The sequence below is a fragment of the Chrysochloris asiatica genome, unplaced genomic scaffold (assembly GCF_000296735.1).
Source record: "Chrysochloris asiatica unplaced genomic scaffold, ChrAsi1.0 scaffold00033, whole genome shotgun sequence".
NCBI classification, from domain to species: domain Eukaryota; kingdom Metazoa; phylum Chordata; class Mammalia; order Afrosoricida; family Chrysochloridae; genus Chrysochloris; species Chrysochloris asiatica.
In genome coordinates this window covers 21,395,703-21,408,236 of record NW_006408551.1, presented here as the reverse complement: position 1 = coordinate 21,408,236, position 12,534 = coordinate 21,395,703, and the positions used below count along the sequence as shown (strand labels likewise).

General features: G+C 37.9%; 1 protein-coding gene across 1 annotated transcript; it reads right to left on the bottom strand.

Moving 5' to 3' along the window:
• Window positions 1–2,785: 2,785 nt before the first annotated feature.
• On the bottom strand, window positions 2,786–8,498 carry LYZ (lysozyme). Its single transcript, XM_006859545.1, has 4 exons — window positions 8,363–8,498; window positions 6,365–6,529; window positions 3,601–3,679; window positions 2,786–2,852 (listed from the first exon to the last, which is right to left on the bottom strand). Exons 1-4 carry the CDS (start codon window positions 8,496–8,498, stop codon window positions 2,786–2,788), a joined length of 447 nt encoding a protein of 148 aa, XP_006859607.1.
• Window positions 8,499–12,534: the final 4,036 nt, after the last annotated feature.

Genomic DNA, 12,534 nt, shown 5'->3' with positions numbered 1-12,534 from the left:
TGCCCTGTAAACTTTTACTCAATGCACAATAAAAACCTTAAAAAATATATTGAGAATGTGAAATGATATTAAAAATTAAAAATTAATTTAAAGATAATTTGCATAATAGACTTGCATATAGAATTATTTTCCAATAATGACTATAGCTTCAATTGATTCCAGTTTTCAGCAACTCCCTTTAGTAACTTATAAAAATGATCTTTTCAATGATTCCACTAAACTGAAGTGCAGGAAACAAGCTCAGGGCTTAGTTATCATTAGTGTCACATGGAGAGCTCAGTTGTTGCATACAATACCACTCTGCATTTCAAGTAATACCCTGGAGTGAAGCTAAGCAACAGAAAATGGAGTTCTTTTGTCAGTTATCAGACAGTGAAATTGATTTTTATTCTGTTTTCAGAGTAAGACTAGAAATTGGTTTAAGAATTTGATTATATTAAAACACCAGGTATTTATCAAAAACAGCAAACAAAATTTCCAACAAACATTGTTTTCCATTTTCAGCCACCTTCTGCTGTTCTTCAGTCATCCTACCTTTTGGGTGTCTCATCACTTTTTCTTAACTGTCAGTCTTCAAATCTCTGTCCCCTGCCTTGACTCACATACTTTAGAGAATCTTGCCCCAGCTTCCTGAGTTTATTCTCAGACCTGTGTACCTGTGTTTTACCTGTGTTGCGGCCCTCTGCTGCCCACATAGATTTGAGGCTGACTTTTGAAATACCAGAAGCTGTTATAATGGAATGCCATGGATTTTGAAGAGTATGAAAAGACTTGGAAGGGTCAACATGGAGAAATATACTAAAGAATAAGAGATTTATTACATCAACTGGTATTTATGGAGTACATGGAGGGGATTATAATCATTGTAATGAAACAAGGTATATGATATGTTGTATGTAAAACTGATGATCTGCCCTGTAAGCTTTCACTCAATCCACAATAAAAACTTGAAGAAAAAAAAAAAAAGAGATAGCAAATTCTTTGTGTTATCAGGTGATAGTGAACAAAAGGGTAAAAATATTTTTTGCCCTTTTTCCTGTTAGGGTCCAATAATGACTTCTACAGGTCTAGCAAGTTCCACTTGAGGTTGGTGCAAACAGCACACACAGACAAAAAGCAGCAAGCAGCAAGCATGGTTTAACACTGAATAGTACCTTCATGTTGTTAAGTGCCGTCTAGTTGACTCCTACCCATAACGACCCTGTATAGGCTTTCCAAGGAGCAGCTGGTGAGCTTGAACCACCAACCTTGCAGTTCAAACAGCTTTGCAGTCTGGCGCACTAACCCACAGTGCCACACCAGGACTCTAGCACTGCTTTATTTCTCAGAATTGTGCTGGGCTCAATTCCCTGCAATTGTTGATTCAAGTGCCAGGTGTTGGGGTGCTGTTAGGCTGGCTATTAGGGTCCTACTCTGTCTCTAACACTTCCTGTCAGGACAGTGGTTCAGCATGTTGTGTCAGGGCTGTAACACAGGAGAAGGTGTGTGTGTGTGTGTGTGTGTGTGTTGGGAGCCAGGTCTCATCCTAATGAGAGATAGTGGAGTCTGAGCCTGATAAAGAGACCTCTATTCTCTTAGCGTAATATGAGATGTGTGAGGGTCCAAGGAGGTGTAGGTCTTCGGGGAGAGTGCTGGGGCTTTAGAGAGAGGGAAATGAGTAAACAAACAAGTTATTTTGGAGAGAGGGGACACCAACATGGAAGGACTGCAGATAAATGACTATGATGGCCAGGCAGGTTTGAACGTTGGTTTTACGATTTGCAGTTATGAATTTAAGTGAGAAGTGTCAGGTGTGTATGGGGTCTTCTGCAGTAATAGCCCCCTGCTTGGTGCAAGTGAGGAAATATATTAAGAATGCCAAATCATTAAAACAAGGTTTTTTTCCCTTCAGAGACTTTAGATGAGTCTTTAAAAAAGACAGACACAGTGTGAATTGCAAAGCCTTTATTGTGCATAATTTCACACATGTGGTTAATTAGCAATTATTGCAGTACTTTCAAACTCATCTACCTTCTGGAGTTAGTCTTGCATGAATCTACATTAATAAAGTTAAATAATAGAAACAGCTTATTTAACCCTACTTTATATTCCTTTCATAACCAGTAAGGGCCATGTGAAAGGTTTTTAAGAGACTGGAATAGATTGAAATACAAACTTTGAGTCTAAATGTTCAGCTGCATAAAGCAATATTTCTAAGAAAAAAAGTATATAAACCAAAGGTCACAGACTTCATGAAAACAAAATCCTTAATTCAAGCAGTCTCTCCTCCATTTGACATTTTAGTTTTTTATATTGTCCAACAATGAGTGACTATTTTTACTGCCTTTGGAAATGACTGTACAGTTGAAGGCATCATATGACTACACAGCTGGGATTCTGAGAGCAATTTGTTTTAAGATAGTCTTTTATTTGCATTTTAATCTAATATTGTGAAGTAAGTCTGGGTGATTTCTTTAAGAACTAGATATACTGGAGGTGTAAGTAAGTCTGGGTGATTTCTTTAAGAACTAGATATACTGGAGGTGTATTTGCTAACCAAGCTCTTAGATTCATTTCTACCAGCAGTCATGCTTTTAGGCAAATTGAAAAATGTTGCAGCCATAATATTAAGTAGTACACACATTATTAGTCATTAAACCTCTTAGAGGGAAACCAATATTTTGCGCCTGCTTCTGGAAAAACAAGTTTCTAATTTGAAGGGGAAAGAATGTTGGTATGATCTTTCACTTATTGACTATACTCATTAATAAGAGGCAAAATGAGCTGAAGAATGAAAACTCTGCAGTTAAACTCCGCAACCTCGAGTGTATTGAGAAACATCTCTGTTCTGACAACGGTTTCTCCATGCCACCCTGTAGGGAAAGGTCAGATAAACTGTGAAAAGTGTCTTCGTTGTTATATACATACTTTAAATCTTCTAAGAGAAAAAAGTGTTTCATCAAGAAATAAAATACAGGCTGTCGGTATATTCAGGCATTTGTTGTTGTTGTTATGTGCCGTGAAGTCGGTTCCGACTCATAGCGACCCTACACACAGGGTTTCCGAGGCTGTAAATCTTTACAGGAGCAGACCGCCTCATCTTTCTCCTGCGGAACCGCTGGTAGTTTCGAATTGCTGACCTTGCGGCTAGCAGCCGGATTCGTAACCACTACACTACCAGAGCTCCTTTATTATTGTTTATTAAATGGAGATATGTATACATCACATTCCACTCCTTCCTAAAGCCTTCACTAGAGCATCAAAATGCAGAAGACAAACATTTGCGTTAAGAGCATTCTATATCAGCAACTATAAAGTGTATTCCACATTTCCTTGTTCTAAAAATAATTTCAAGATATAACAAGTAAGTACAGTGTGAAGAATCATAAAAACTTTGGAGCCCCCATCCCCCTTAAGTAAATTGATGAGGCAGAAAGTTAGATTCTGAATTATTAAACATAGATTGTCTATTTAAGGATTGAGGTAATAAATTGTTTGACATAAACCGAAATATACAATTTTTAGTTATTTAATGGTATACTTTGGCCTTTGATACTCAGCTCTCAGCATATATTAACAGTAGGATAAAAGAGTTTACCCCTTTAGCATTTTAGAACATACCATGCTCTAATGCCTTGTGGATCCCTGACAACTCTCTTCGCACATGTCACAGCTTGAGTGATATCATCTCGCAGTAAAACTGAAAAAAGAAGTGAGGAATGAAAACAACTTCCATAGAAATCTCATAAGTTTTGGTTCAGCTAGTTTTACTCTGCTAGACTGAGGAAAGAACCAGAAAGTTATTTTCTAAGAGTTCATATATCTAATAGGAGGAAATTTTTCTCTTCATTCCATCCCATTTGGCATAAAACAAAACATTCTTTTTGACATTTACCAAGGTCACTGGAAGTTCTAGAACTATTAACTAGTTATTAATTAATACGGGGTCCTGTTTGTACTTTGTTGTTGTTGTTGTGTGCCATTGAGTCGGTTCCAACTTACAGCAACCCTGTGTAAGGGTTTCCAAGGAATGACTGGTGGATTTTAACTGCCAACCTTGTGGTTAGCAGTCCAATGCTTATCCTATAGCACAACACCAGGACTCCAGTCTGGTGGTACTAGGCACTGGAGGGGAAAAAAAGTCTAGTAATTCCTTTCTAGGAAATTATTCAGAGACATAGGAAGAAATTAATCCAAGGATATATGTACAAGGGTGAGTCAAAACTTACCTGCACTCTAGTTATATTAAAATGCTTGCCTATGCCCACAGCTAATGACAACATTGAGCATGCACATGAAATGATTCTGTAGAATAGATGAGTGACTGGATTATGTGGCAAATTATTTGCAAATCAGCTATGGCTCTGCCTATGAAATAATCCACAGCAGACTTCGGTTTCAAAAAATTTGTGCAATATGGGTACTGAAACAACTCACAGAAGAGCATAAACAGAAGCGTTTGGACATCTGCAAACACATTTTGGATTGATACTTAAAGGAAGGTAAAAGTTTCTTTTTAAAAATCATTACTGGTAATGAGACATGGATTCATCACTATGAGCCTGAGAGTAAACGACAAAGTAAAGAACAGAAACATCATCAATTGCCAACCAAGATAAAATTCAAAAATCAACCATCAGCTGGAAATTGATGCTCAAAGTTTTCTGGGATTCTCAAGGGCCAGTATCGGAGCACTACCAGGAAAAAGTTCAACAATCAGCAGTGCTCATTACAGTGAGATGCTCACTGAAGACCTAAAGCTTAAACTTCAGATTAAGCACAGAGGACTGCTACCAAAGGGCACTGTGATCTTGTATGACAATGCACGTCCACACACCTCTGCCCACACTGTTGACACTTTGCAAAAACTTCATTTTGAGGTGTTAAATCATCCTCCTCATAGTCCTGATCTTGCTCCAATGGACTTTCACCTGTTTGGTTCCCTGAAAAAAAGCCCTTTGAGGACAAAGATTCGCCTTTGATGATGAAGTGAAGACTGTAGTGTATGTGTGGCTCACAGCTCAGTCTAAAATACTTTTTAATAAGGGAATATGAAAGCTTGTTGACAGATGGACAAAGTATATTGAAAAGCAAAGAGACTATGTAAAAAATGACGTATTTTTTTATAGCCCGAGTGTGAATAATTCGGAAACCCTGTACAGGGTCGCTATGAGTCGGAACCGACTTGACGGCACTTAACAACAACAACAACATAAGCCTTTTTATAATAATTTTCAAAAGAGAAAAGTAGAAATAAATGTTTCCAGTTGGAGTTGAATCAATAAATTATGTAATAGTCATATAATGGAATTCTGTACATCCTTTAAAAATGGTAATATAAATCTGTATTTGTTGTCATGGAAATAATTTTAAACAATAAAAAAGAAAAGTTAACCAAACCCCCTGCTATCAGGTTGCTTCTGACTCATAGAAACTCTATAGACTTAGAAAAACTGTTGCATAGGGTTTCTAAGACTATAAATCTTTAAGAGAGCAGACAGCTTCATCTTGCTTCTATAGAACGGCTGGTGAATTTGAACCTCGGGCCTTTTGATTAGCATGACAGCACTTAACACACTGCACACTGAGGCTCCTTAAACAAAAAGCAAGTTGTAAAGCAATGTATATTTAATACACTTTCAATTTTGTAAAAACATGCTGACGTGTTTCTATGTGGTAGGTAAACATGCTTGAGAGTGCTTTGTATTCATATATATATAATGAATGCATAGTTTATAATAGGAAATACCAAAATTGAGTTAACAGTGGTTATAAATTTCTGGGTAGGAAAATTATGTGTGATTTTGTTTCTTAATATTTCTTAATTTTTATTCAGTGTCCACAGATTATTATTTAATATAAACTAATTTTTAAATTACATTAACTGGATTTTAAAAGAAGACTATTCTAACTTTTAAAACTAAATAATGTCAAGATATTTAACACTTAAAATATAATATAAATTTTGCAATACTTACTATTTTATGTGAGGAGCCCTGGCCTTATTGTGGGTTGTGTATTGGGCTGCTAACCACAAGGTCAAGTTCAAAGTCATCAGCTGCTCCTCAGGAGAAAGATGCTTTCTTCTCTTAAAAAGATTTACAGCCTTGGAAACCCTACACAGGGCTGCTATGAGTTGTAATCGAATCAATAGCATACAGCAACATTATTTTATGCACTAGAGATTCTATGTTATTTTTATTTTTATATGAGGTGAACCAAATGTTTGTTTTATCCCAGATAAGCAAATCCATAAATAGCTCCAATTTAAGCCAGAGTTCTACAATGTCCCTGATAAACTATCCAAGATTTCATTTGTATTGAATCTCTAATAAGTATAACCAGACGGATCCTGTGCCATCACTCATACATTATCTTGTCTTACCGCTGCAAGATATGCCACACGCATTGACTGCTCTTGGAGTTTTGCCATCATTACACCAGTAACGGCTATTGATCTGAAAAATTCCATAATCGGTGCTTCTGTCTCCAGCATTGTAGTTGGTAGCTCGGGTGTTGTAACCACTCTCCCATTTGGCCAAACACATCCCTGAAAAGTAATAAGCAACACCAAATCACTTATACTCTAAGTATAAAGATATATTCAACTTATGAAATATTTTAACACTTTAGTGTTAAGGGACCCCTAAAAGAATCCTTTTTCTAATGCAAATAATTCTGTAATACTAATGGCATGAGATAACATATTTATTTAAATAATAAGGTGAGAGTTTCTTCCATTGTTTTTACTATTCCTCAGGCAACATTCAGCCTAGAATAGAAAAGTAGAGTTGTTGAGTGGATTTTTAAAATTCATCAGAGATACGTGTTGAATCTAATTTATGGAGACCCCATGTGTATTCTGGACAGAGAACTGTGTCCAGTAGGTTTACAAATGGTTGATTTTTCCAGAAGTAGCTAGGCAGACCTTTCATCTGAGGTATCTCCAGGTTGGTCTTAAACCTCCAACCTTTCAGTTAGCAGCTGCGTACATTAATCATGTGTACCACCCAGGGATTCCTAGGCTGAAGGAAAATGATTTTGATTAGAAAAACTAAGAATTTGCTGAAAGAGAGAAATTTTCATTAAGTTCCTAAGGGTATTTAAATATGAAGTCAGACTCTGCAAGACAAGTGTTATAGAAAAAGAATACATTATCCATTAATTAATTAATTTACTCATTTATTAAAGATAATTATTGAGGGGACATATTTGAATTCAATTTGGAAAGTACAGTGATCATATTCTTAAATATGGACTAAAATATAAAGTAACTTTACCCAGGGAACATTTTAAAATGCGTGGAAGATAATGAAAAGTAGTTAATTAACCAGATGAATAGAATTTTTAAAAATAATTTCATGCTGAATTTCAGGGACCCTTTTATAAAATAGTTACTGAGGGGCAATAGATTCCTATTGTCACCTGGTTAATTAACTATTTTTCATTATCTTCCACACAACATAATTTTTGAAATGTTATTGTTAAAAATTCCATGTCGTTCAGAGGAATTGGAAAAAACATAACTATGTTACTCTAGGCTCTCAAGAGCTGAACTCCAAATGGAAAATAACTGGGGTCAAGTAATGAGGAAGTAACAGAGATGTTCCAGGTCCCCAAATGCATCTTTTAGTCACCTATTTGTGCCATGGAGGAGTCTGGAACAATAGGCAAATTCAGAGGAATTTGAAGAGTACAACAGGTCCTATTGTAATTTGAACGGTAGGAAATTTGCCCTTCTTCCTGAATCTGCTACCTCTGATTTTAAAGGAATTAATTGGTGTTTTTAACCATTTAAGCATACAAACCCCAATGGAAAACAAAACAAAACAGTCCATTCCCTTTTGTTACAGATTAAATTGTTACCCATCCCCACCACAATATGTGTCAACTTGGCTAGACCATGATTCCCAGTGTTGTGTAGTTGTCTCACCTTTACTACAGTTTAAACCCTTGTTTGAGTCACATCTTTTTCTGTTGCAAGATATAACAGGAGACAGAAGTGATTAGAGTGAGACCTAATAACTCCAAGACAGACAAGCCAGGAGTAGTAAGCATCCTCTGGATCCTGATGTCTCTATACTGAGAAGCTCCTAGACCCAGGGGACCACTGATGCCAAGAGTTGGAGATCTTCATGGGACACCAGGTCCACAGATATTGAAAACAGACAAGAATCTCCCCTAGAACTGGCACCCTGAATTTGGACTTTTAGCCTCCTCATATGTGATAAAGTAATTTTCTGTTTGTGATGGCCATCACCTTGCGGTATTTATGCTATAGCAGCACTAAAATACAAAGACACTTTCTTACTATTCATTCTCTCCCAGTATCTCATCCTCCCCTGAATGAACTATGTGGAAGTTTGAAGGAAAGCCAACTTACAGTTCGCCAAGCTAATCCCCCTGTAGCCATCCATTCCAAGCCGTTTCATAGTTCTGGCCAACTCGCATCTTTCATAGACCTTGCCCTGAACAGAGACCGAAAGGAAGAGAAACCCCAGGATAAGGAGAGCCTTCATGGTTACTGGGAAGTCAGAGTAGTTGGCTGACCAGAGTGAGCTAGTCTCAGTATTTAACAATTTTCAACTTCCTTCTTCTTTGAAGACTCCACCTTTTGAACTATGTTGAAAGCAGGAACTGTTTATTGGTCCACTAACTTTAAAAGGTTTTTTTGTTTGCTTGTTTCAAGATAGAAATTCTAATGTCCTAAGAATTGCCTATAGGAAAATGATGAAATTGTATTTTTAAATACTTGGCTCAGAAAGAATCAGGAAATTGAATTGTTTCCAAAACACAAATGTTCTCCTTTATTTGGAATTTGACCAGTAGGCATTTTATCCTTTTGGGAAAGTTGTGTGTATATTCCAGATTATGTTATTGAATTACAATGCACACTGTGGTTGTTGCTGTTGTTGGGTGCCCTTGAGTTGATTTCAACTCATAGTGACCCTATGCGCAACAGAAAGAAATACTGCCCAGTCCTGCACAATCTTCACAATTGTTGCTACACTTCAGCCCATTGCTGCTGTCACTGTGCCAACCATTGACCCTCCACTACAAAGCATGATGTCCTTCTCCAGGGACTGGCTTCTTCTGATAATATGTCCAAAATATGAGAGATGAAGTCTCACCATACTGACTTCTAAGGAGCATTCAGACTTATACTTCTTCCAACACAGATTTGTTTATTCTTCTGGAAGTCCATGGTACTTCTAATATTCTTCTCTAACACCATAACTCAAATGCATCGATTATTCTACAGTCTTCCTTATTCATTGTCCAACTTTCACATGCAGATGAGGCTATTGAAAATACCAAGGCTTGGGTCAGGCACACCTTAGTCTGCACAGTGATGGTTGGTGGTTATGTGCTGTGGAGTTGGTTCCAACTCATAGCGACCCTGCACAGGGTTTCCGAGGCTGTAAATCTTTACAGGAGCAGAAAGTCTCATCTTTCTCCTGCGGAACAGCTGGTAGTTTCGAACTACTGACCTTGCGGTTTGCAGCCCGATTCATAACCACTATGTTACCAGAGTTCCTTAGTCTACACAGTAGCCATAATTTATGTATTTAGCGCACTCACTTCCTGAAATAGAGAAAAATAATTATGGTGAGTATTGGGAGATTTTAGGCTTAGAAAGACAATTTCACCCAGGTCTCTCAGACTTGTGGCTAGTTCCCAAAACTAAAACAGTTCTTAAAAAACAAAGAATTGCCATCACTTAAGATATTCTAAAGAATGTGCTACAGGACTGTTGTTAAATTGTGGTGGGTTGTTTCCTTCTCAAATCCAATGAAAATATTTACGAAGGAATTTTTAAATAAGTCAACAATGGAAACAGAGGAGAGATGACATTAAATGAGAAATGTCAATAAAATTTTGGAACATATGGAAAATGAGTAGATGAGCAGACTGGTAAAAGTTGTCACCGAAGTATCTGCAGATGGAAAATCACTAAGAAGGAAACTAGTTCTTGCCCTAAACAAAAAGAAAAATCCATTACCATCCAGTGAATTCCTAGTTATAGTGACCCTATGTTGTTGTTGTTATGTGCCGTGGAGTCGGTTCCGACTCATAGCGACCCTGTACAGGGTTTCCGAGGCTGTAAATCTTTACGGGAGCAGAACGCCTCATCTTTCTCCCTTGTAACCTCTGGTAGTTTCAAACTACTGGCCTTGTGGTTCGCAGTCTGATTCATAACCACTACGCTACCAGAGCTCCTTATAGTAACCCTATAGGACCTGGTGTAGGATAAGCACTGGACTGCTAATGGCAAGTCTGGCAGTTCAAATCCACCAGTCTTAACAAACTATGAATACAATTGTAAACAGAAACTCCAGGACACTTAACTGTGTTCATGAAGAACCTGTTCATAGTTTAAGAGATAGTCATCAAGCATGACAAGAAGATACTGAATGGCTTAACATCAGGAAGCTGTGCATGAGGGTTGTATCCTTTTACCATACTTATTCAATTTGTATGCTGAGGAAATAATCTATGAAGCTATGATACCAGGTCAGTCTATAGAAGACTGGAAAGTAATGACACATAGTATTAAGTTTATTAGAGTATGGAAAAATATGTGCAGGGGAGACATGCTACAGACGGCAGAGTCTCCTTGTGCTTATAGTCTAAGGTGCATTGTTGCTGTTTAGTGTCATTGAGTTGGTTCTGAATCATAACAACCCTGTAGAGGGTTTCCAAGGAGCAGCTGGAGGGTTTGAAGCACCAACCATGCAGTTCAAACCAAGCTTGTGGTTCACTGCTTATCCTGTAGTGCCACATCGAGAGAAGTTAAGAGGATTCCACCAGATTTCAAAACAGGGGCAAGCTTTCTCGTTTGCATAGTTCCATTTTTGTGGGCAGCTTCCTTGCTTTTCTTTCCCCATACTGTGCACACATCTGGTTCCATGGGGAAGTCCACTGCAGAGGCATCTGAGGTACTCTAGAGATGTACCCTCCTATCAGGATCCTGGTTTGAGGAACAGGTCTTCCCTGGTAGCACCACATAGGGGCCAGCCTCCATATTCAGCCTGTGCCGAAAACTGAATAAGGCAGTGGGTACTAAGGAGCTCTGGTAGCGTAGTGATTCTGAATTGGACTGCAAACCTCAAGGTCAGCAGTTCAAAACTACCAGCTGTTCTGCGGGAGAAAGATGAAGCTTTCTACTTCTGTAAAGACTTACAGCCTCGGAAACCCTGTTCAGGGTTGCTATGAGTCAGAACCGACTCCATGGCACATAACCACCACCACCAATAAGTAAGCTATTGGTTAACAACCTCTGCTGGGTAGCTGAATAGGGAGGGAGGGAGGGTTCTGGACACACAGGAAATAGTTCTTTTGTGTGTGAGTGTGGGTGGGTTTTATTGCAAATAAAATTTTATTATATATATCATCAGTCATGATATTTTTGTAATTACATAAATGCTACCAAGTGCATTATTCAACTGTGGACCAATTTATGCCCACAATTCACTCCTGTAATTACACATAGAATTTTCATGATTTACAAAATGAAGATTTAGCACTGGGATGCAGCTGAACATCTGTAATATCTAATGTTTAGTACATAGCAATGTGGGAGAGATGCATTTTTAAGTCACTTTCCATTTGAGTGACTTTGTGTAAAAAAAAGAACCAAAAATTTAGAAGTTCCAAGTCTCCAAAGGAGTTTTCAAATGCACATAGAAAAATGGTTAGTGAGATTTTTAAGAAGCCTCTTTCACATCCACATCCTCTTGTAATTTTTATACTAGTTTTTCTTCCAGCTGCATTCCTTTGCCAGCAAGAAGAGCCTGGATAAGATAGATATTTTGCTTAATTTCTTTGATATCATGAATTTTCTGCAGCTTTTTATTTTTCTTTAACTTGTTCATTATAAAAGTAGGTTTGCACTTTTGTTTGAGCTCTTCAACTCTCTTCATTGCATCAATAGTTTCATTCCATAGCTCTCACTGGTATTAGACAGATTCGTTTCCACCTTTTTCAAATTCAAATGTATTGTTAGGTGTCACCGAGTTGGTACCAACTCAAAGCGACGCTATGCACAACAGAACGAATCACTGACCGGTCCTGGGCCAACCTCACAATTGTTGCTACGCTTGAACCCATTGATGCTGTCACTTTGCCAATCCATCTCTCTGGTGTTCTTCCTCTTTTTCTCTGACCCTCCACCTTACCAAACATGATATCCTTCTCCAGAGACTGGTCCCTCCTGACAATATGTCTGAAGTATGAGAGACAAAATTTGGCCATCATGGCCTCCAAGGAGCACTCTGGCTGCACTTCCTCCAGCACAGATCTTTTGGTTCTTTTGGCAGCCCATGGCACTTTCAATATTCTCCTCCAACACCATCACTCAAAAGCATCAATTCTTCTACAGTCTTCCTTATTCACTGTCCAGCTTTCACATGCATATGAGGTTATTGAAAATACCATAGCTTGGGTCAGGTGCACCTTAGTCTTCAAGCTGACATCTTTGCTCTTCAACACTTTAAAAAGGTCTTGTGCAGCAGATTTGTCTAATGCAGTACATTGCTTGATTTCTTGACTGAT